At 41.3% G+C, this 24,073-nt stretch overlaps 2 protein-coding genes across 3 annotated transcripts; one reads left to right on the forward strand and one right to left on the reverse strand.

Annotated features, from left to right (window-relative positions):
- Window positions 1-972: 972 nt before the first annotated feature.
- On the reverse strand, window positions 973-10,335 carry WDR77 (WD repeat domain 77). 2 transcript variants are annotated; one of them, XM_017869665.1, is made up of 11 exons: window positions 9,858-10,335; window positions 9,421-9,606; window positions 8,360-8,501; window positions 8,020-8,069; window positions 4,769-4,839; window positions 4,586-4,640; window positions 4,041-4,112; window positions 3,374-3,482; window positions 2,744-2,812; window positions 2,033-2,108; window positions 1,915-1,977 (listed from the first exon to the last, which is right to left on the reverse strand). In XM_017869665.1, the coding sequence occupies exons 1-11, from the start codon at window positions 9,970-9,972 to the stop codon at window positions 1,915-1,917; spliced, it is 1,008 nt and encodes a 335-aa protein (XP_017725154.1). In that variant the 5' UTR covers window positions 9,973-10,335. The 2 variants fall into 2 exon arrangements, with proteins under 2 accessions (XP_017725153.1, XP_017725154.1); XM_017869664.1 differs by having other exon boundaries at window positions 973-2,108.
- Window positions 10,231-22,178, forward strand: ATP5PB (ATP synthase peripheral stalk-membrane subunit b). The gene is made up of 7 exons (XM_017869666.1): window positions 10,231-10,388; window positions 10,645-10,681; window positions 14,977-15,122; window positions 16,857-17,020; window positions 17,393-17,518; window positions 19,902-20,081; window positions 21,687-22,178. Exons 1-7 carry the CDS (start codon window positions 10,346-10,348, stop codon window positions 21,762-21,764), a joined length of 774 nt encoding a protein of 257 aa, XP_017725155.1. The 5' UTR covers window positions 10,231-10,345; the 3' UTR covers window positions 21,765-22,178.
- Window positions 22,179-24,073: the final 1,895 nt, after the last annotated feature.

Below are 24,073 nucleotides of genomic sequence, written 5' to 3' on the forward strand. Positions count from 1 at the left end.
TGGCTGGGCATGGTGGCTCATGCCTGTAATCCCAGCACTTTGGAGGCCAAGGCAGGCAGATCACCTGAGGTCAGGAGTTTGAGACCAGCCTGGCTAACATGGTGAAACCCGTCTCTACTAAAAATACAAAAATTAGCTGGGCATGGTGGTGGGTACCTGTAATCCCAGCTACTTATGAGGCTGAGACAGGAGAATTGCTTGAACCCAGAAGGCAAAGGTTGCAGTGAGCCAAGATCATGCCACTGCACTCTAGCCTGGGCAGCAAGAGTGAAACTCCATCTCAAAAAAAGAAAAAAAAAAAAAACCTATGTTTTCCTTCCTTATTGAACCACCTTAACACATATACACATTTCCTTTCTTATCTCTTTCACTGAGTTTTTTCTCCATCACTCTTAAGTCCATGAAGAAAAGGGCTATGCAAATTCCTACTCACCTCAAGCTCCCCCACCCCTTACTTTCTCTAAATGTCCACAAAATTAAAGTTTTCTCTTTGAGAGGCAGAACTTAAGTGATTGTACCTACCCATTCTATTTCCTCCCACACTATAAAAACGATGGAAGACTTTATTCCTACTCCTCATCAACCCCAGAAGATCACATGACTATAAATTCCCATGTTTTACTCAAGGGTAATCAGTCATGCCAAGGGTGAAGCAAGGAAGCTTTACTGAGAAATATTTGCCCATATTCCTTCAGACTTTCCCAGTTTCATAATGTGATTTTTACCTAAATTGAACCTGCAAAGCTCAAAAGCACATACTTGATTATATTTAGTTTCAATATAATCAGTAACTGATCCATGACTTCTAACTGGCAATACCCACTCCACCAACCCAAGAATAAATGTTTACCTTAAGTTCTAACTAGCTACTTTGGGAAGCTGGGGAAGCACAGGAAAAATAATGGGCTACAAGACTGACACCATGATGACTCACATAAGTGAAATATATCTAACCACACATGACACACACGCTTCAAAAAAGACAGGCCAACAATGCCTAAACTATTTTACCAACCAGTATTTCTGATTTTCTTCCTGATACTGGATGTTAAAACCTTAGAAATCTATAAATACTGCATTCAGACTTTCCACATCAAGAGAAGGGGGCCCAGGGCAGAAGATGTCAGGCCCCAGGCTGTTTGGGGTGGGAAAAGTAGCAAAGATTTCTCAACAGTCTGTGTCAGTTTTCTAACTTAACTGAAACGCCTTTAAGCTCTCCTTCATCCCCAAACTTTCCCCTATGGCATCTATGATAGAAAAACACTCCTCTCTCATATATGCCCCATCACTGGGGAGCCGGGGGGAAGGGAGTGGGCATTACACAGGCAAGCCAAACTTTTTATTCAACCAGAAAATGGATTTCTGATTCGGTTTAATGGCAAAGAGTTATGTAAATCCGTACCAAGTCCTGCTTCTTCCTCAAAGTGAACTGGGCTGCATTTTTGTGACTGGAAGCATTTCTCGTAATGGTGAATTAAGCACTTTAAAAAAATAAAATCAATCCCATCTCTATAAGTAGCATAAGAGCTGCTTCCAAGAACCCAGGGATGCCCACATCCCATAACCCACCCAGACACAGCCAATTCCTCATAGACAGCTACATGGGAAGAATAAAACCCTTTTGTCAACTTGTTTTGGGGGGTGAGAGAAAGGCAGTGCTTAGGGAATATGTAGGATGGATTGTTTTATTCCTGACACTACCAAAAACTATAAATCTACACACACAGTCACACGCACATACATGTCCATTTTTAAGAAAGCTTTTCCTCCCTGTGACTACAGGAACCCAGAATCCAGCCTCCCTCAGGCTGAGGGACGATGCCTATTAGTGGCACAGATCTAGCATATCAACATACTACAGAAGGCTCCTGTGTTGTCTCACAAGCTGAGAGGGTAGGGCAAAGAAGTGGACACTCATGGGGGACTTGCTTTTTGTCTTAAATCCAATCTACTCAGTAACACTCGCAGGTCCAGGGGCTGGGAGAGGTTCTGTGGGTACAATGTGGTGGACGACCTGATGGTCCCAGCCCACTGTGGTAAGCAGGGAGTGATTGAGCGGGGACCAAGTCGCATCTCTCACAAAGTCTCTGTGGGCTCGGCTTCTAAACCTAGAAGAAAGAAAAAAAAGTCAGGGCATAGTAGAGACAAGAAAAGCAGACCTAGAGAAAAAAGAGAACCCAACACATCTGGGGCATATTTTTTGGGTATGTTACACACATTTCACCAACTGTATGGCCTCATCACCAGGATAGCAGTGTAGCTATCCACAGTGGATGTCATCAATCATCCAATTCAGTCCTCTATTTTCATAGATGAAGAAACGCTGGTGAAAACAAGACAGTGATGTGGGGCAGTAACAGGCAGCAAATCATGGCAAGGAGGGAAGTACAATTCAGGTCTTCCAAGTGCTGCCTTTTACCCTGTAGCAGACTGCATTTCATATGCAGTTCTTTATGTGAAAGGATACACTGCCGCCCCCTTGTGGGAGAGGGCTGGAGTGCTAGACTTAAAAATTCCACCTACCACCCCGCTCTACCAAGGACATGGCTTGCCCTTGGGGTTGTGAATGTGCCCCAGGAACAGAGAGGGTCAACAGCCAGCCTGCTTCCATTACCAAGTCCCTTCAGATACAGACGGAGAATCTGTTCTCCAAAAGCACAATACACTTTTCTGAAGAGGAAAATGACTCACCCACCCACTGCTCCCCTTCCCTGATTCCCAAAGGATTCCACTTCACACTTACACCTCAGAAAGGCTTGAGTCCAGCACAGCAAGTGAGCAGTCTTCACTGAGAGAGGCCAGGAAGGGAACACTATCAGAGGGAGGAGAGGGTTGTGAAAGGCAAAGCCTGGATCCCAAGACAAAACCTTAACTGATCCGGCGCCACCACTACTGTGAAGTGACCCAGGAAAGGCAGCCTGATTCCCACTTTTGGCTAAGGTCTGGCTACTATAAGTCGACACTAAAAGTTTCAAGTAAAGATGAGGGAAATGAAGCAAAGTTAGGGTTGACAACCATCCTGGCAACTAACCACCCCATCTGGTCCTTCTCTATAGCTTCAGCAATAACCCAGAAACACAGGCTTTTCCAATCTCACAGTCCTAGAAGCCCACAATATGAACCATTTTGGGTGATGGGCAGGAATAAGACCACATTTTAGGCATTTCAGACAGAAACCGTATAATCTGAAAAATCCTTTGATTTCCAAAGGATTCCACTTCCCACTTAAGAGATCTTTGATGTTCCAAAACCTTAGCTAGAACACTGTCTGCTTTAAGGAACTACTTAATCAGCTAATGCTTTGAAAACATACACACACACCCTCACTGTTCCCAATTATACCCATCAGGTCCCTGATGACAAAGAACGGTACCTGTGTGGGGAGAACACCAGCCCAGTGACACACTGGGAGTGTACAGCTGAGCTCAGGACACAGCTTGTACTCTTGGTATCCACAACGGAGACTGTCCCATTCTCATCACCTGTAGAAGAGAAGGGAAATGTCATGGTGATTAAGAGCATGGACTTTGGTGCCAAAGATTTGAATCCTAGTTCCTCAAGCTTAGAAAAGTTAACCATTCTGAGCATCAGTTTTCTCTTTTGCAAAGCAGGAATAAGTCACTGGACGATTGTGAAAATTAAGTTAATGAATGAAGCAGTTATTATTTTAACCACAAACTACGTCACCATACACACAGCCTCATGACCACGATAGCTCTACACCTACCCACAGTAGAAAAGAATTCGCTATATAGCAATCCACTTGCTTTGTGGCTCACTGACTTATAGCCATGCCCAGAATACAGGAGCTGGATCAATCAATCAAAAATCAAATCCACTGGGAAAATAATCATGTTCTCCAAAGCTACACTAAAACTACCTTGGCATCACCCCACCTCCCCACCCTCAATTCATAATTCATCTAGTGTCCATGATGGCCAAGACTGAGCAGCAAGGGCCTTGTGCATTGTGGAGTCAGCTCTTTCTCTTTCCTCCTCCCCTTTCCCAGAGTCAATATGAAGTCTGACATGCCGCCTTACCAAAGACAAAGACTTCACTTTGCTGAGGATGCCAAGCCAGTGAGGTAGGAAGGTAGCCAGATGCACTGCAGCCTGCAAAGGAGAGAAGAGGGTCTGGATAAAAACTCAAAAGAGTCCAGAAGAAGCAGTTTCTCAAATGACATCACTCTAAATCCTGGGAGCACCTTTATTTGATTTCCCAAACCCTGCTAAGTCAGCAGTGTCCTCATCCTTGAGCCTCATAACCATTTATCCACCAGCTTCCTGCCCTTTCTGGACATGAGTCACAGGCAAGTTTCAGGCACAAATCATGAAGATAGCAATTCTGGTCCCTTTGTCCTCCCATCTAATAACGTAAATCACCCACCCAGGAACTGGCCCTTCCTCTTGGTATGCATTGCAAGAATGGGGTTAGCAGAGTCTCAGTGGAAAAGAAGGAGATTATGTCACTCATGTCACAGTAACTACCCTGGGCATCTGGCAACTATGCTTTGACAATGGCCAAAGAAATCCTCTTCTATCAGGGTTCCAAGTACTATTCTCCCACCAATGAATCTCAGACTCACCAATCTGTGATGCTGGCTTGGGACAGCGGGTATCCCAGAGTAAAATTCTGTTGTCCTAGAGGAAGGTGGAACAGAAAAAGGATCTCACAGTCCAAAGCGCTGCAGGCCAGACAGTCTCCACACTAGAGACTTTGGCCTATGGAGGGCTGGAGTGTGTTTAGGGAAGAAAGAGCTATCTCTTACCTCGCTGCATGAAAGAAACACAGAGTCCTTGTGAGGAGAGGCAGCAACACAAGTGACCTGTGCAGCATGAGCTATAAAGGAGAGAGAAAGAGAAACATGATAGAAAACAAGCTGAAGCATTACAAGAGGGCCAGCCCAGGAACAATCAAGGTGCAGGAGGGAGGGAGGGCTGGTCTCATGATACAATTTAACAAATTTCCTGGGAGATTACGGATTAGACAAAAGCTAAGAGGAGAAGTTTATAGACTTATAAAACCTAAAAAACCTTGTGAAAAAAATGTATTAGTAAAAACAATGAATGAGAAATTAGGAGCTTAGTAAGAATAACAAAGGAATTTCCAGTTAAGGCATCTTAGACGTGAGATCTAAATAATTCTAGAATAGCAGTCTTCATACTGGAGCACACATACCTCCAAGTAGTATACAAAAACTTTCGAGGGAGTTCTGGGCGCTAATAGTATTAAGAGAGCCAACTTCTCTAATGTTCTCTTTCTTAAAATTGAACTGCCTCTATTTTCACAATCACCCTTCTCCCACTTTAAAGAAAGAACACATACCTGTCATTCATCCCAGATCTTTCCATGGTACAGTGCTCAGGGGTATGAAAACATAAGGGTTCTAAACTAAGGCACAAAAGGGGCTTTTCCCTAAGAACCGAAGAGCAAAAAGAAAGAGCATCTAGGCAAAATTCAAGGAAGGGGGCGCTGATCTTGTTTCAGTCACACCACAAACACAAGTACGGTTCTGCGACTTCACTCTGCTTCTGTCTAATAACGAGAACTAAAAAATATGACAGATTGTCGTGATAAGGACATATTCAACAACTTTATCTGAATCTAAAACAAAGTCACACTTTTCTGACAGAAAATTTAGTCTAACTTGGTCCACTGGCTTTACAATGCAGATTGGCTTTTGCCAGTTAGGCTATTTGGTAGACATTCATACAAACTAAATAGGATTAACCTGCAAATCTAAAATTTGGACAAACATATGCTTGAAATAAGTATATAATAAATTATATGCCAGAAATTACCTTCTCTGCAACTAGTTAAAAAATTTCTTTAGGTATCAATTTAAAAATGTATGAGGGAGCACAGATTTTCAAAATTGTTTTAGGAGGTCTACATGGAAAAAACTTTAAAGTCACTGCTACATGTTAATTGGAAGCTGTGGAAACCTTTTCTACAGTCATTTTACCAGACTTTCCCACGTAGTCTGAATGTGCCCCCCCAACCCCCGAGGCAGAAGGATGGAAGTAAACCAGCTTCCATAGTTCTTTCCTAGCCCTAGAAGTCACAGAAAGTCAACAGGATAAGAAGTAAGAAAAGGAATTTATTGCTCACTTGAAAAAAGCAAAGCTCTGGGACAAGCACCATGGTGGTAAAGAAAAGATGAAGAATACATGGTTCCTCCACCCTCAAAGGTTTTGGGGCAAGATGCAGTGGCTCATGCCTGTAATCTCTCAGCACTTTGGGAGGCCAAAGCGGGAGATCCCTTGAGCCCAGGAATTTGAGACCAGCCTGGGCAACATAGCAAGACTCTGTCTCTACAAAAAATTAAAAAATAATAAAGGATTTGGAATTCAGCAGGGGGAATAAGACACAAACACAAAGAATAACAGAAAGGCTGCATGGCAGAAATGCTGAAAAACAGTTAGCATTAACCAGGAAAGCACATATGTCTAAGCAATAAAAGGCAAATATAATAGACATAGGGCATTGACTTTTTTTTTTTTTTCTCCTGAGACAGCTTCACTCTGTTGCCCAGGCTGGAGTGCAGTGACATGATCTCGACTTACTGCAACCTCCGCCTCCTGGGTTCAAGTGATTCTCGGGCTTCAGCCTCCCAAGTAGCTGGGATTACAGATGTGCACCATTATGCCTGGCTAATTTTTGTACTTTTTCGTAGAGACGGGGTTTCGGCATGTTGGCCAGACTAGTCTCTAACTCCTAGGCTTCATATGATCTGCCTGCCTCAGCCTCCCAAAGTGCTGCGATTTCAGGCGTGAGCCATTGCGCACAGCTAGGCATTCAACATTATTGTAAAACTATTTGCAAGTGACCCTGAAGGTCCAGGATACTGGACCTTGGATATGAGTCTGTGATTTCTCTGGTCTATAACTTAATCATGTACTTTGAAGTTAGAAATGGCAGGGAAAGGCACTTAGCCATTGAGAGAACCACAGTGATCAATCACCCAGCATCTAAATCTTGAAACATGCACACATTAAGGCTCTAGACGTTATCTTCACAAACAATGGCTCCCAAGATAAAGTCAACCACTAGTGCTGTTAATGAAAGTGAGCAGAAAGAGGGGCATTAAAAAAGCAATGGTTCTCAAAAGAAAACAGACATTTTATGAAGGTAAATACTCAAAAGTTCAAGATTTGAAAGTCTCAAGATTTATCCCTCAAGAATGTCAAGGATCTAATAAGCTTGAAGAGAGGAAATGGAGTAAAAGAGTTTCAATGCCATTACAAGAAAATGGGATTTTAATCCAGTGGCCACAAGAAACTAATAAAAGACCAAAAGAGCTAGATTGCTAGTGGAGACATGAGTGCTACTACCTGTGTTAAGGTAAAGCCTGAAAGTGAATAGGGGCATAGAAATGGATAGGAAGGTGACTGACCAGTGGAAAAGACTAAAAAGAACTTAGTGGCCAACTGATGGTGAGGAAACAGAAGGGGTGGAAAAGGACCAAGAGTTTGAGCTCTGTGTTGCCAAGGTGGTGAGGCCATCAATAGAAACAGGGAAACTGGCTGGTCTGAAGGTAGCAAGTTATCTCAATTGATTGTTCACAGTCAGTTACAGACTAAACTCCTTGTCATATTCTTCCCCCTTTTCACTACTGTACTTGACTAGTCGAATTAAAAAAAAAAAGAAAGAAAAAGAGGCCGGGCGCGGTGGCTCAAGCCTGTAATCCCAGCACTTTGGGAGGCCGAGACGGGTGGATCACGAGGTCAGGAGATCGAGACCATCCTGGCTAACACGGTGAAACCCCGTCTCTACTAAAAATACAAAAAAAAAAAAATTAGCCGGGCGAGGTGGCGGGCGCCTGTGGTCCCAGCTACTCAGGAGGCTGAGGCGGGAGAATGGCGTGAACCCGGGAGGCGGAGGTTGCAGTGAGCTGAGATCCGGCCACTGCACTCGAAAACTATCAGAACATGGAATTGCTGTTCCTAACATCAAAGCAAACTTCAAAAAGTCCAAAAACACAATAGCTAAGACCAGGGCTAAAAATGAAATACTCACCTCGGTATGAATTCAGTACCACCTGCTGAGCAAGGTCCCAAACCTTGATGCTAAGAGGCAAAAGGAAACAGACATTTAATCTTGACCTACACTAGCAACATAAAAACGTGTTCAAACAAGAACTTCCTGTAATCAACATTACCCAAGTCTTTGCCTCCTGGACTGCTGCTATGGTCTACTTACAATGGACTGCAAAATCACTAAGGAAACCTTACAGACATGCTAAAGTTAGTCACTGAATTCTTAGAATAAGCCCAAAATGTTACCTAATAAGGTTAACAGGATAGGAAAGGCGCCCAAAGGACGCTCAGAGACAGAAGCAATGAGAACAGGGACCCACCAGAAGTCTTTGCTACCACTGACAGCTTGTGTGCCAGAGCTCAGGACACTGACTGTAGACACAATGTCATCATGCTCATATTTGCAGAACTTGCTGACAATAAGTGTTTCATTCTCATCTAGTTCCCACAATTCAACAGCACCTGTTGGGGGTAGGGTAAGGAAAACATGAGCTTGAATTATACCAAGGCAGTAATTCACTTCTAGGATTCAAAGAGCCACTGTCACTAAATTAACAAAGTTAGTTAGTTATTCCTATAAAAGCAAAGTCCACATCACTGAAGAGTTTACCTAATTTCTGAGCCTTTGACTTTATTCTGTGTTACTGTTTTCCTAATGACAGCCCAGACAAGGAGGTGGAGAAAGCCAGTGATGTTAACACTTCCCAATTATTTGGACACTAATAAGTATTTGCTGAACTAGTTGAATAAATGTCTTGCAGAGTCTTTAAAAATATGTTGAATATTTGAACGTCTTGCACGGTGACTGGCTCAGCATAGAGAATCCGCCAAAAGTTTTCTTGATTATGTACTGTTCAAGCTCAATTGTCAGAGAGGTTAAATCTATAAGTGGGTCTTTTAAACTTCCATGCAATGCCAGCCAACTTCCAAATTCTGATCTAAAAAAAAAAAAATGCCAAAGCCTGCATCGCTGAGCCTACAGTCAACACAAAGAAAGCAGAATGAACACAAGAAAGCGGTAAGAAATGGAAAGAGACATGTAGCACAGATTGGCTTCAATGTCATCTTAAAATCAAGATTATGCTTGGTCTGGGATGCGGGGGTTAAGGAGCAGGTTACACAGAAGAAAAATGGTTCCAATCCGTTGCTTAATTTTGTTACGGATTTTTCTAGGAAATCTCACCAGACAATTTAGAATTTTAGAAAAGATATTTCCCACCTACACAAGAGTTTGCATTCGAGGCCAATACTCTCCGGCTCCTCCAAGCACTGAACATGGGACATTAGATATTGAGCTCAGCCCTACCCGTACCCCAAGCCTCCATTCTACCACTCCACCCGGGGGTGGGGGTGGGGGGTGGATGAGGGGAAAGTGACTCACCTGAATCAGAGGCCACCAGAATACCTCTCTCCCCAACCCAAGTGAGGTCAGCCACTCCAGCCTCCGTTTGGACTCCAGCGGAGCAGAAGCCTTCGTTGGGGGCAGCACAAGGGTCCTTAAAAAGCCAGAGGGAGCCGGCCCAGCAGCGGCCACTCAGGCTGGAGGCCCCGAGGAGAAGCGCCCCATCTACGGGGGGTACAAGCTGTCAGCGCGTGAAGGGTGGAAGGGCTCGCCTCCATGGAGACCACACAGAACAGCGTTCGGACCGGGTCTGGATCTGAGCTCAGGAACGCGGGGCGGGGCTGGGGACAGCTCGGCGGCGCGACTCAGGGGTCAGGATAACATGCAGGACGGGGATGGGCTGGGAGGGTCAGTCTCTGGGGAGGGGCGCCCTGGGCGGGGGTAAGGAAGCTCCCAGGCCCGGGATCTCGGCTCACCGGACCGGTACCGCGCAGCCTCCAACTGTCGTTCCATGCAGGCGGGCGCATTAGGGGGAAGATTCCACTCCCGGGCCGCCGGGGGCACTAGGGGGGGCGGGGTTTCCTTCCGCATCTCCACGGCCCCAACTCCAACCTAGACTCAAACTGGACGCCAGCCGGAGACTCAGCTCCGATAGCAAACCCCACGTGGTGCGCCTCTGAGCCTCCGCCCCTCTACCGAGGCTACGGCAAGTCTACTTCTCGCGAGAATTGCTTCTGTGGCTCCATCCTGCTTTCCGGCTGTCGCCCTCCTGCGATAGGTTCTCAGCGTTACTTGCCTCGTCTCGCGATAATTTGTTTTTAAAAATCTCCCGAGGAAAGTTGAAGGAATACTACAAAATTTTCATCTCGCGAGACTTGTGAGCGGCCATCTTGCTCCTTCCCTGACAGGTTCTCCTGTCGGGGTCACAGGGACTCTAAGATTGCTACCTGCGCCTTCGCTGACCATGCTGTCCCGGGTGGTACTTTCCGCCGCCGCCGCCACAGCGGGTGAGGGGTGTAGACGCTGCTCTGGGCTATCAGAGTGATTGGAAAGAAGCGAATCTAGGGGTCACGGGGGAGGGGAGAAGGGCGCAGCGACACGGGCCTGAGCGGCGAGTGATCAGCGCCGCTGGGAGAGGAGCGTGGGGACTTAAGGGACAGGAAAGAGGGGTACATAGCCTTAGTGATCGAGCCTGGCGGGGATGAGGAAGGGACAAACCAGATGTCATTTGACTTTGCTGACCTTCGCCTTGTCTATCTGCAGCCCCGTCTCTGAAGAATGCAGCCTTCCTAGGTCCAGGGTAAGTGTGAGGATAATGGTCCCTTTCGTCTTTGTTTTTACTATCTTTTATTTCTGGATTCCTGCCCCCACCCCGTTAGCTTTAGGCCAGAAATCTCTTTCCGATAATTTTGGGACACTTAAACCCTCTTTCAAACACTTGTTCCCGCAACTGCCAGGAACGCTCTCATATCAACTAATGACCAAGACTTTACAGGATAAGTAACGTATGCTAACTAAACTAGAAATTGGTTTTGCTGTCTTCTATGCCCGCCCCTCTCCTTTGTGACCTTCCCTTGGGACCTTATGACATGTAGCTTCCACAGCCTGAATCAGAGTAGATTACATACCCAAGAACAAATTTTGTTCAATAAAACAGTGAAGCATGTTGTTTATAGTCTATTTCCCAGATACCTAGTTTTTGCTGCCATATAATAACAATCAGAGAAATCATTCATTGATTCAGTAAATATTTATGTTGCCTAAACACATAACCAAGGATACAAGAATGAGTATGGCAAATTACCTGCCCTCATGGAGCTCACAGTCTAGGAATGGGAGGCACCTTTAGAGTATTGGTTTAGAGTGAGGGCTCCAAAGCCAGTACAGGGTCCCACTTACTAGCTGTGTGATCTCAATTTCTTCATCTACAAAATGGCAATGATAGTGCATTGTGGCTTTTGAGAATTAAGAGACAATTTCTGTGAAACTCAAAAACAGTTCTTGGTACATGGTGTGTGTTTAGTAAATTTAGCAGCTGTTTGCGTTAAAATTGTTTCATAAGACATGTCCATTTTCCTAGAGATTTCTTTTTACTTCCAAATTTAGTTCTAAAGCTTGCAAATTATGTTAACTATCAAATTGAAAAACTGGACTTGAAAAGTGGTCTTGTCTGTAATTAAGTCTCATGTGTGCAATGAAGTAAGGCTATAATTGATTGCTTCCAACTTAGAAGAAAAAGGACCCCATACAGACTTGTAAACAAATAATTGTAATACCAGGTAATAAATAACTTACATTTACAAGATACAAGGAATATCCTTGGTTTTCTTTCACACTTCATGTCCAGTACCTCAGCAAGGCTCTTCCTCTAGAAATTTGGACTCTGACTGCTGCTTCCACTACCGCTAAGGTATGAACCACCGCAAACTTTCACCTAGGTATTTTAGTAGTCTCTTCATTAGTCTTGCATCTCTATTCTTGTCCTGTTACAGCCCATTCTCATAATAGCCAGGAGGATTATGTCAATATCCCACCAAAGCCTTCCAGAGCTCCCCATCCCACCTGAATAAAATCCAAACTTAGCATAACCCAGAAGGTCCAACATGAATCGATCCCATCCTATCTCTTGACACCATCTCCTTCTGTTCTCTTTTTAGATCATTCTTCAACCATACTGGCCTTGGTGTTCCTCTGAAAACTACCAAGCGCATTCGTGCCTCAATATCTTTCTACTTGCTCTTCTCTCTTTTCCTCAGATCATTGGGTCAAATGTCATCTGGCTCCCTACCCAAAAAAACTTCCACATTCTGTTGCTCCCTATCCCCTTACCTTGCTCAGTTTTTCTTCATAGCACTTACAGCTGCCTGAAATTTTGTATGGAGATAACACACTCACCCTTCCCATACCCCCAACTAGAATGTTGAAGGCTGGAGCTTTGTTCATTGCCATGTTACTGGTACCTAGCATTAGTAGAAAGTCAATAAATGTTTTATTGATTAAAAGAATGAATGTTAGCCCAAAATGGGGGAGGGCTTTACACATCCGGAGGCTGATTGGTCTTGGTAGTCATTGCTATAAAGTCATGGTATGAAAGGCATACAAGACAGAAGGAGCAGCATTGGGCAGTTTTTTTGTGGTGTTTTTTCATTTGCTTTTGAGAGCTGTTAAGTAATTCCAGGAGAGTAAGAGAATGAAGGAAGTTGAGGTTGTAAAATTTGACAGGACCAGGCACAGTGGTGGCTCATGCCTATAATCCTGAGGCCAAGGCAGGAGGATCACTGGAGCCCAGGAGTTTGAGACTAGCCTGGGCAACATAGTAAGACAAAAACAAAACAACAAAATTTTTTTAAAATTCTAAAAATTAGCTGGGCATTGTGGTGTACGCCTGTACTCCCAGCTATTGGGAAGGTTGAGGTGGGAGGATGGCTTCAGCCCAGGAGGTGGAGGCTGCGAGTGAGCAGTGATGGCACCACTGCACTCCAGCCTGGGTGACAGAGTGAGACCTTGTCTCAAAAAAAAAAAAATGACAGGTACTAGATTATATATGTTATATTAAGTAGTTTTCAGTAGGCAGGAGAGAGCCTGTTGAGTTTTCAAGTCAAATTTTCATTTTAGAAACATTGGCAGTAATGTGAGAGGGCTCGGTTTAAGTTGGGGTATTTAATAAGAAGCAGAGGCCAGGTATAGTGTCTCACACCTGTAATTTCAGCACTTTGGGAGGCCGAGATGGCAGATCACTTGAGGCCAGTAGTTTGAGACCAGCCTGGCCAACATGGCAAAACCCCATCTGTCCTAAAAATAAAAAAATTAGCTGGGTGTGGTGGCACACGCCTGTAATCCCAGCTACTCGGGAGACTGAGGCACAAGAATCGCTTGAGCCTGGGAGGTGGAGGTTGCAGTGAGCAGAGATCACGCCACTGTGCTCCAGCCTGGGTAATAGAGCGAGATTCTGTCTCAAAAAAAATAAAATAAGCAGAGAGATCAGGTTTTGGATTGTTAAACTAAGCAAGAGGTGATAAGGGCTTGAACTAAGGTAGCTAGTTAGGGAGACTTCTCAGCTTAAGCATACCTTTTAGTACTATGATTTAAATCAGTGGTTCTTAGCCTGGGGTGCTTTGCCTGCAGGTGACCTTTAGCAGTGTCTGGAGATATTTTTCAGTATTACCATTGGGTGGGTCGGGGAGGAAGGAGGCTACTGGTCTCTGTTGTGTAAAGGCCACAAAGATACTGCCAGACGTTCTACAATGCACAGAACAACCTCTTACAACAAAGAAGTATCCAGTCCAAACATCAGTAGTGCTGAGTTGAGAAACCTTGATGTAAATGAAGGAATCTCAAGCGTGATTCTCAGATTTCAAAACCTGGTGGGGTAGCTAATATATTTGGAGGCAGAAATAATATTCAAAAGATAAGCATTGTACCAAAATAAATGAAATAATGTAAATTCTTACATTACAAGGAGATAGAGGTTGACAGAGTAGAGGAATGGGAGGTGGGAAGTGGGACAAAAATATACTGAAAACTTGAAGGAGACTAAACTTAACAGCAGACATAAAGGGACTAAATTTTATTTCATCAGAAGCCTAAGGAGACATCAGTATGCTGTAACTGTTAAAAGTGTAGTCTTAAGCTGCTTTAATACAAGAATAGTTTCCAAATCCACTGTTGATAACAGTTCAATTGTTCAAGCTCAGTACTGGCAATAGCAAGTTCTCAGTAAGTATTTGTAGAATGAATGAATTGGCCAGACTATACTTAGAGTATTATATACAGTTCTGTTATACCTCATTTAAAAAAAAAAAAAAAAAGACAAAACCAGAGAAGTCTTTATGGGCAATCAGGATTGTGAGGGAACAGATGTTTCACCCAGGTACATGTGTGTTATCTTACATAGAAAAGCAAAATTAGAACTAAGAATGGATTGAGGTTCCAAGAATGTATGCAGCATCTCAATTCAAAGATGAATATAATTAGAGCTACCCAGTACTGAAAAAGTCTGTTACATATAGTGATTAGCACTCCCATCAAAGAGAGTATTCAAAAATGTTGAGGAGCCAACATACCAGGCATATAATAGCTAACCACTTACATAGCACTTTTCCATGTGCCAGGCATCATTCTATGCACTTTACATATATTAACTCAGTTAATCCTGTCAACAACCATATAAGGTATTCTTTTATTTCCATTTTACTGAGAGAAATCTGAGATTACAAAAGCTTTAAGTTCTTTACTCAAAGTCAAGGGGCAGGTCTAGGATTTGAACTCAAGGAGGCTATCTGGCTGCCACATCCACATTCTTACATATTTCAGTGCTAATAATAGACATACACAGTGCTAGACAGATGATCTGCAAGGCTTATAGAAAGGATTCCAGTATTGGGTAGAAGGTTAAGTGTCTGTAATTAATTCTTTGCTCTTGTCACAGCTGATTACTGGACCCTAACCTTCCTGTTCCCAGTCCATTCTCTTTCCATTATGAGAGTTAGAAAACTGTCTCAATCCTCAACCCCATTTGTTGTTTCTGCTAATTATTCACACATTGTATTCTCCTTAAAGAAATAGGCTTTACATTTGTACAATTATTACCTGTAGAGTATTGCAGGCAACAAGGACCTTCCATACAGGGCAGCCACACCTTGCCCCTGTACCACCTCTTCCTGAATATGGAGGAAAAGTTCGCTATGGACTGATCCCTGAGGAATTCTTCCAGTTTCTTTATCCTAAAACTGGTGTAACAGGTGAGCATTTTTGCCTGGTCTTTGATAATATGGTTTGATGGCATCACTAAAATCAAATTAGGTGGGTTTTCTTGTTTGGTTGTTGTTGTTTTTTTTTTTTTTTTTTTTTTTTTTTGAGACAGGGTATTACTCTATCATCCAGGATGGAGTGCAGTGGCACAATCACAGCTCACTGCAGCCTCCACCTCCCCAGGCTCAGGTCATCCTCCCACCTCAGCCTCCCGAGTAGGTGGAACTATAGGCATGCATCCGGCTCATTTTTCAATTTTTTTGTAGGGACAAGGTTTCACCATGTAGCCCAAGCTGGTCTCCAACTCCTGGGCTCATGGGATCCACCCACCTTGGCCTCCCAAAGTGCTGGGATTACAGGCTTGAGCCACCCGCCTGCAGCCGCAAGTCAGCTGTTTTCAAAAGGAAATTGTAACAGTTGATTTGATTGCTCCAACTTGTTTTTGGTATAAATGTATTTGGGATTTTAACTTAATTTTACAGAATTATCTCTTGTTTGTTAGTAGATCAAATTTTTTGATGCCTGCTCTATGCCAGGCGCTGTTGAAGGCATATGGTGTTAAACAGTGTTAAGTGCCTGCTGTCATAGAACATACATTCTGTTGTAGGATGACAATAAAGAAATGAGTAACTGTATAATATACTATTAGATAGTGAAAAGGGTATGAATAAAAATGAAGCCAGGTAAAGCGGGAGTCCCCTGATTAAGTTTATGATTCTCTCTACTATATGTACTGCCTTTCTTGGCCCATACCCAAGTATTGCTATGACTGTGGAACATTGGAAGCCAAAGACTCTTTTTTTAGCCCTGGAGTCACCTAAAGTAGCATTTTCCTAACTGAAATTGCTAGAAACATTAGTCTCCTCAGACTTCAATGGCTGATAAAAATGTTACATATTCTAGATGTTTCTTGCAAATTCATATTTAAAATTTGTATATTAAAGACAATTAAAAAAAAACTGTTGGAACTTTGTATGGGAAACCGGGTAAAATGTATTTGAGTTTGTAACCCTGTTATTGTCATGATACATCCTGCCATCCTGTGATTCTCAGAAATACTGTAAAATGCTTTCCTAAAAGCCTGCTGTGGGCCTCTCTTACATCCTGTGAAGCATGGAGGAAAGACTAAAGATATGTAAATCATGGTTTGCATCCTTTCAGAATACATGACCTGGTTAAAGAAAAAGCCGTATTTGAAGTGTTGTAATTAGGTGCTACAGGAGTTGGGAATCCTAATATTTATTCATTCTTTTATATACATACCACTTTGTAGTTGTTTTTCCTTGTTTTTTGTGTAAATTTTAACCTGTCTAGTGTTCCCATTCAATAAATAGTATATTTTGCTGGACAAGTTACTTCAGAAAGTTATCTGGCATCTTTGTAGAATAGTTTAATTTACGGTGCTGGGTATTGTGCTTAACATTATTTCTCAAATTTATCAGACTGAAGAACGTACTGTCCCCATTTTACAAATAAGGAACTAAATTCAGAGATTATTTAGATTGCTCAGTTTCTTTAAAATTGTAGAGTCAGTATACAAATTTCCCTGAGTCCATATCTTTGTTCTTTCAGCTCTACCGTACTGCTTCCCAATCCAGTGTTTTGTCTTTGAATCTAATTAAGTTGTTACTTTGCCTTCTGCTAATCAAATATAGAAGTGCCTTTCTATCTTCCCTCTTTTAGGCATAGCATATCCATTCATAAAATAACTCTTCTTCTTGTAGGACCCTATGTGCTCGGAACTGGGCTTATCTTGTATGCTTTATCCAAAGAAATATATGTGATTACTGCAGAGACCTTCACTGCCATGTCATTAATAGGGATAATGGTCTATGGAATTAAAAAATATGGTCCTTCTGTTGCAGAATATGCTGATAAACTCAATGAGGTAAGAACCATAAACCTTATTTCCTATTTTAGACTAGCAGAAACATGAAGGTCATCTAGTGATATTTTTGATATGAGTGTTAGGGGAGCAACACATAGAAATGAATCTAATGCTTCAAATAAGTGTTAATGTTAGTTACTAATTTGAGATAATTTTTTTATATCTACTAAACCCTTTAGCTTTTCTATAATCATTCAAAAGGTATTGTATAGTTATTATGGGCAATTATTTTTAAGGATTTGTGCATTTCTTTCTATTTTCTTTGTGGCTGTTTTACAAATTAGAGATGCAACTTTGAAGAAGCATGAAATGAATCTCCTTTTTTTACCCTTTGTGCTTTCACTGATCTTTTTGTTGCTATCACAATTGTAGCAAAAACTTGCCCAACTAGAAGAGGCGAAGCAGGCTTCCATCCAGCAAATCCAGAATGCAATTGATATGGAGAAGTCGCAGCAGGCACTGACTCAGAAGCGCCATTACCTTTTTGATGTGCAAAGGGTAGGTTTCAGAAGTTTCTAGGAAGAATGAAGTTACTTGTGTGCATTTTTTTAATTCAGAATTTTTTATGAAGAATGATTAAATAGATTGAACATATTTTATTTAGAAAAGAACATTTATGTAGCAGTTGGCATTCACGGCTATTCAAACATTTAAGAACTGTCAAGTGGAAAAATAGTTCAAATTATTATACAATTAGAAACCGTAGAAGCTATTAAAAAAACATTTCGGATCCACACAAAAAGAAATAGTCATTAAGTTAAAGCTGATTTTAAAATGACATGCACTGTATAAGGAAGACTATAGGTAAAATACATCCTGTGTATTTCATACACACTTGCTACAAGAACATCTTAACATCTTTGCTGTAAGGAAATCTGATACTGCATATTCTAAATCCACAAAGCAGGCTGGGCACAGTGGCTCACATCTGTAATCCTAGGACTTGAGGAGGGTGAGGCAGGAGGACTGCTTGCACCCAGGAAGTCAAGACTGGAGTTAGAGTAAGCATCTGAAATAGTTAGGATCTTGGCCAATATTTCTCAATACTGGCTAAGATAGTAAGCATCTGAAATGTTTAGGATCTTGGCCAATGTGGTCTCGGTACCGCATGCATTAGAGTTATCTTTGGTGTTAATTTTTTTTGCCTCTTTCCAAGACTTGTGGAATCAGAACCTTTCTTAAGGGCTATCCAAGAATCTGTATTCTTTTAAACAAGATCCCTAAGGACTCGTAAGCACATGGATATTTGAAAATCCCAGAAAATGTTAATTCCATGTATATTTAGGTTACAAAGGGAGAATGCTTCCTGCTTCTTGTGTAGTATATACACATGTGAATGCATGCATACATATATTTTGGCTTTTTTAAAAAAACATATTGGAAAATGTAGCTTTTTCCTAAGAGTGAAATGATAGTAATTTAGGTTTTTATTTATTTATATTTACTTGATGGATATTTATTGAGTTCTTCCTATGTGGATATTCTGACCAAGGCAGAGTGCTAAAAATATAGTGGAGAACAAACAGCTTCTGCCTTCATGGAGTCTTATTTTCTAGCCAGTCTTTGGGAGAAGCACAGAAAATAAATAATTGAACAGATGCAAATGTCAACAGGTAGTAAATGCTAGATAGAAAAATAAACTAGTATTAAAAAGATTGCAGGCCAGGTGCATTGGCTCATGCCTATAATCCCAGCACTTTGGGAGGCCAAGGCGGGAGGATCACTTGAGCCCAGGAGTTTGAGACCAGTCTGGGCATAGACCCTTTCTACAAAATTGCAGGAAGAAGGAGTTACTGTTTTTATAAGAGCATTCAGGAAATGTCTCTAATATGATAATTGAGCAGAGACGTGAAAGAACTAATAGAGCAAAGTATGTGGGTTTTTGGGGAAATAAGTGCCAGGCTGAGGGAAGAGCAGTTGCAAATGCCCTAAACCTGGAAGTTTGCTTGATATAGTCAAGGAAAAGTAAGAAGGTCCATACAACTGAAGTAGAATTGGTGGGGGGAGAATAAAAGGAGACAGAGGGTGGCCTGGGACTATGATACATAAAGACCTTAGGCTCCTATAAGAACTTTGACTTGGACTCTAAATGAGAGAAAGTCATTGAAGGATCACTCTGATTGTCTTGTTGCCAATAGCCTTCAGTTCGGTGTGCATTGGTTTGTGATGCCTATGGGTTAGCTAAGTAGAAATATATAAGAGCTTGACCTTGTAGCCTTACTGCCTGTATGCTGATCTTGGCTTCATAGTTTATTAGCTCTGTAACCTTGGTCAAGTTTCCTAACTTCTGTCTCAATTTCCTCACTGCAAAATGGATATAATTATAATAACTATGCCATGGTTTCATCATAAGGTTTAATTGAATCCAAACACAAACGTGTTTAGAGTGTAGTCAGTACTCTACAAATGTTAACTATTATTTGATCTAGCAAGTATTATGACATAAACACAAAGACAAATATACAATGTGTGCACCATTATTTGTAGAACCAAAAAATTAATTATGGAGTACCAGTATAGTGGAATCCAATGTAGCTTAAAATTGAGGTAGGTTTTTGTGTCATAATTAATAAACATGATGTGTATATGCCTATATTTTGATGTGTATACCTATATTTTTATTAAATATTTCTGGGAGGGAATACAAGAAATACAGGAAGTTAGTGGCCTATGGGGGGACTGAAGGAGACTTATTTCTTACAGCATACACTTTTAAGTATATTTTTGCCATATGCTGTTATAATTTCTAGGTATATATTTATTAAATAAAAGAATTCCACATAAAAGACAAAAGAAGTGGGGCATTCTCACTGGCAGAATCTTCAGAGTAGAAGTATTCCTTCAAGTATACAATGTTTATCATTTCTTAATTTTGCCCCAGAATAACATTGCTATGGCTTTGGAGGTTACTTACCGGGAACGACTATATAGAGTATATAAGGAAGTAAAGAATCGCCTGGACTATCATATAGCTGTGCAGAACATGACGCGTCGAAAGGAACAAGAGCACATGATAAATTGGGTGGAGAAGCACGTGGTGCAAAGCATCTCCGCACAGCAGGTACACAACACTTTTGTAGGTTCTGACATTGTACTGGTATCTCTTAACAAGTATCTGCTGATGTTTCGTTAAGGTAGGAATAGCTGGCAAGGAGTCTTTAGCCTAGAAGTAGGTGTAACCCCGGTTTGTTTTTCTGGATAGTGATAAGCAGGAAGATGCTGCCTATCTGTCAGGATGGCTTTTCTCTTTCTTCAAATTTGGGTAGCATTAACTGATATATTTAATTTCTCTATAAAACAGACTGGGCTGGGCATGGTGGCTCATGCCTGTAATCCCAGCATTTTGGAAGGGCGAGGCAGGAGGATCACTTGAGACCAGGAGCTCGAGACCAAGCTGGGCAACATAGCAAGATCCTGTCTCTGCAAAATATTTAAAAAGTAGCTTGGGTGCAATGACAAACGCCTGTACTTACGGCTACTGAGGAGGCTGAGGTGAGAGGATCTCTTGAGCCCAGGAAGCATAGGCTGTAGTGAGCTCTGATCGCACTGTTGCACTCCAGCCTGGGTGACAGAACAAGACCTTGCCTCAAAAAATAAAATAAATAAAAGACTGAACAAGGCTATTTCTAAGCCCCTTCCATTTTCTAATTCCAGGACATTCCATTTCTTCTTTTCACCTGCATAATGTGTCTGTTTTGAACGGAAATGTTTTCTGTTTGCTTAAACTGAATCGATTTTTTTTCATTTATATTTTTGCTTTAATATGACTTGATTTTTTTCTTTCTCGGGGTTATAACGTTTAAGTATTTCTGGTCATTTTCAGCATAACCTATGTAGGATTAGAAAAACAGGGTCTAGGCCGGGCGCGGTGGCCCAAGCCTGTAATCCCAGCACTTTGGGAGGCCGAGATGGGCGGATCACAAGGTCAGGAGATCGAGACCATCCTGACTAACACGGTGAAACCCCGTCTCTACTAAAAAATACAAAAAAAAAAAAAAAAAAAAAAAAAAAAAAAAAAACTAGCCAGCAAGGTGGCGGGTGCCTGTAGTCCCAGCTACTTGGGAGGCTGAGGCAGGAGAATGGCGTAAACCCGGGAGGCGGAGCTTGCAGTGAGCTGAGATCCGGCCACTGCACTCCAGCCTGGGCGACAGAGTGAGACTCTGTCTCAAAGAAAACAGGGTCCTATCAAAGTTTTTTTCTTTTTTTAGTAAACTGTCTTTTACATAAATGTAATATACATGCTTAAGAAACTTAGAAAATACAAAAGAAGTCTAGAAAAGAGACTAAAAATTATTTTCATTCTTAACATTTGTATATTACTAATATTTGTTGAGTTGGTCTTTTTCAAGCAGCTGTTAGTTGTACAAGCCAACATCAGTGGCAGATGGTTACAGGAATATCTGGTCTCAGATTCTATACAGATTTCACTCATAAAAGCTGTGAGCCAGGGAATTTCAACTAACCCCTTGGATTTGCTTAAAATAAATTGTATCTCCTCTGTGTTAGTTTTACTTCTAAACCTCTCTAGTAGCCGTATAATGTTAAGCCAGTAATCATCTTGAGGTTCTGGTCTGGTAGGAGGTGTCTTTTAGAATAATGGTGTTTATACTCTATACTTTTCTATGTTTTGGAAAGATCTAACCAGATTTCTCTTTCCTTATCACAGGAAAAGGAGACAGTTGCCAAGTGCATTGCGGACCTAAAGCTGCTGGCAAAGAAGGCTCAAGCACAGCCGGTTATGTAAATGAATCTATCCCAATTGAGACAGCTAGAAACAGTTGACAGACTAAATGGAAACTAGTCTATTTGACGAAGTCTTTCTGTATTGATGTCTACTGAAGTTATGGTTTACCCTTCCTAAAATGAAAATTTTTTTCATATAGTAAGAAAACAAAATCTCTATCGGCCAGTCAGATGTTTCTCATCCTTCTTACTCTGCCTTTGAGTTGTTCCATGATCACTTCTGAATAAGCAGTTTGCCTTTATAAAACTTGCTGCCTGACTAAAGATTACCAGATTATAGTTTAAATTTGCAATTAATTCTACCATCTTGCAATAAAGTGACAATTGAATGAAACAAGGTTTTTCAAGTTGTGTAATTCTCTGAAATATTCAGCTTTTGTCATCGGGGTAAAAATTAAAGATGTTGTTGAACTACTGTCTTGTTTATGAGACCATTCAATGATGAACTATTTCTGGCTGATAGGTTATGAGACCTATCAGCTTTCTAGTACTCTTAAAATAACTAAATGGAATATTATATATATTCTATATATTAATTCATATAATTGACATTACTATTTTAGTAGTATGCCTGTAGAAAATATTATGGACTCAGTATGTCATAAAATCACTCTTCAGAATCCAGCAAGCCAGGTGCAGTGGCTCACACCTGTAATCCCTGCACTTTGGGAGGTCGAGACAGGTGGATCACTTGAGGTCAGGAGTTTGAAACCAGCCTGGCCAACACAGTGAAACCCTATCTCTACTAAAAATACAAAAGGTTAGCCGGGCATGGTGGCAGGTACCTGTAATCCCAGCTACTCAGGAGGCTGAGGCAGAAGAATTGTTTGAACCCAGGAGGCAAAGGTTGTAGTGAGCCGAGATCACACCACTGCACTCCAGCCTGGACAACAGAGCGAGACTCCATCTAGAAAAAAAAAAAAAATCCAGCAGACACCTAACAGGAACATAGAAAATAACAAGTGTTGGCAAGGATATGGAGAATTTGGAATGCTTGTGCACTGTTTGTAGAAATATGAAATGGTACATGTAGCCACTATGGAGAAGTGTGGTGATTCCTCATAAAATTAAAATGGAAATACCATGACCCAGCAATCCCACATCTACATATATACTCAAAAAAATTAAAAGCAGGGTCTTGAAGAGATACTTGTACACCATGGTGATAGCAGCGTTACTCACAATAGCTAAAACATGGAAGCCGCCCAAGTGTCCATCAGTAGATGAATGGATAAGCAAGATGTGGTATATCCATGCAATGGAGTATTACTCCACTTCAAGGAAGAAAATTCTGACACTGGCTACAGCATGAATGAACCTTGAGGACATTTTGCAGTTTTACAAGATGAGTTACGGTGCTGGATAGTGGTGATGGTGGCACATTAAGGATGTATTTAATACTGTTCTTAAACAGTACACTTAAAAATGGTTAAGATGGTAAATTTTATGTGTATTTTACAATTTCTTTTTTAATTGAAGAAAAATCCAGTAGATAAATTAGAAAATTCTTCCCTTCCTGGGTTTATCTGCATTCGATTCTCCCATACTTGTACAAGGATTTATTTGTATTCAAATGGACAAATTACATAATAGGAAATATTTGAAAATATTTATCATGGGTAATTGATATTTTCATTGACTTCCTAAGATTTTATGTAATAATCATTTCAGCCAATATTGATAGCTAATGTACTAATCTAATATTGAAATCAGATTGATATCTTTGTTACTTAAAGATAATTTGATTGGATCAACAGTTATTTCAAATTGATTAAACAAAAAATTATAAAACACCTAGTTTGTGCTAAGCAACATAATGCAGTGATCATACAGAGATAAAAGTCCTCACCTCGGAGTTAAATATCTACTAGGAAGACAGTAAGAATATGTGATAATACAAACTTAAGCACGGGATGCTCTGAGAGTGTGGCAAGCACCATTTTAGGTAGTCTCACCAGCCTCATGTTTCCCTCATATACATCATCCAGGTCAAGGTTCAGTCAGAGAAGCAGAATATATGTTTATATATAAGGAATTTGACTACCCCGTTGTGGGAGCTAAATAATCTGTAAAGCTGTTAGTGTTCTTTCTGATGCTGGAGCTTGAAGTCCACACGACAGTCGGTTAAGGGAAAATGGATGTAAAATGGGAGGCAGTGAGAACAAGTGGAAATAACAAGCACTGACAAACCCACGTCAGTTTGTATCATCTCTGGCCTTGATAATATGGTTAATATGGTTGTTCTGTATAACCCCATATCCAACACAAACACGTGGTTTAGAGAAAACTGGTTAGAGAAACAAGTGATCC

Source organism: Rhinopithecus bieti, unplaced genomic scaffold (genome assembly GCF_001698545.2).
Source record: "Rhinopithecus bieti isolate Rb0 unplaced genomic scaffold, ASM169854v2 scaffold_3040, whole genome shotgun sequence".
In the NCBI taxonomy this organism is placed as follows: Eukaryota; Metazoa; Chordata; class Mammalia; order Primates; family Cercopithecidae; genus Rhinopithecus; species Rhinopithecus bieti.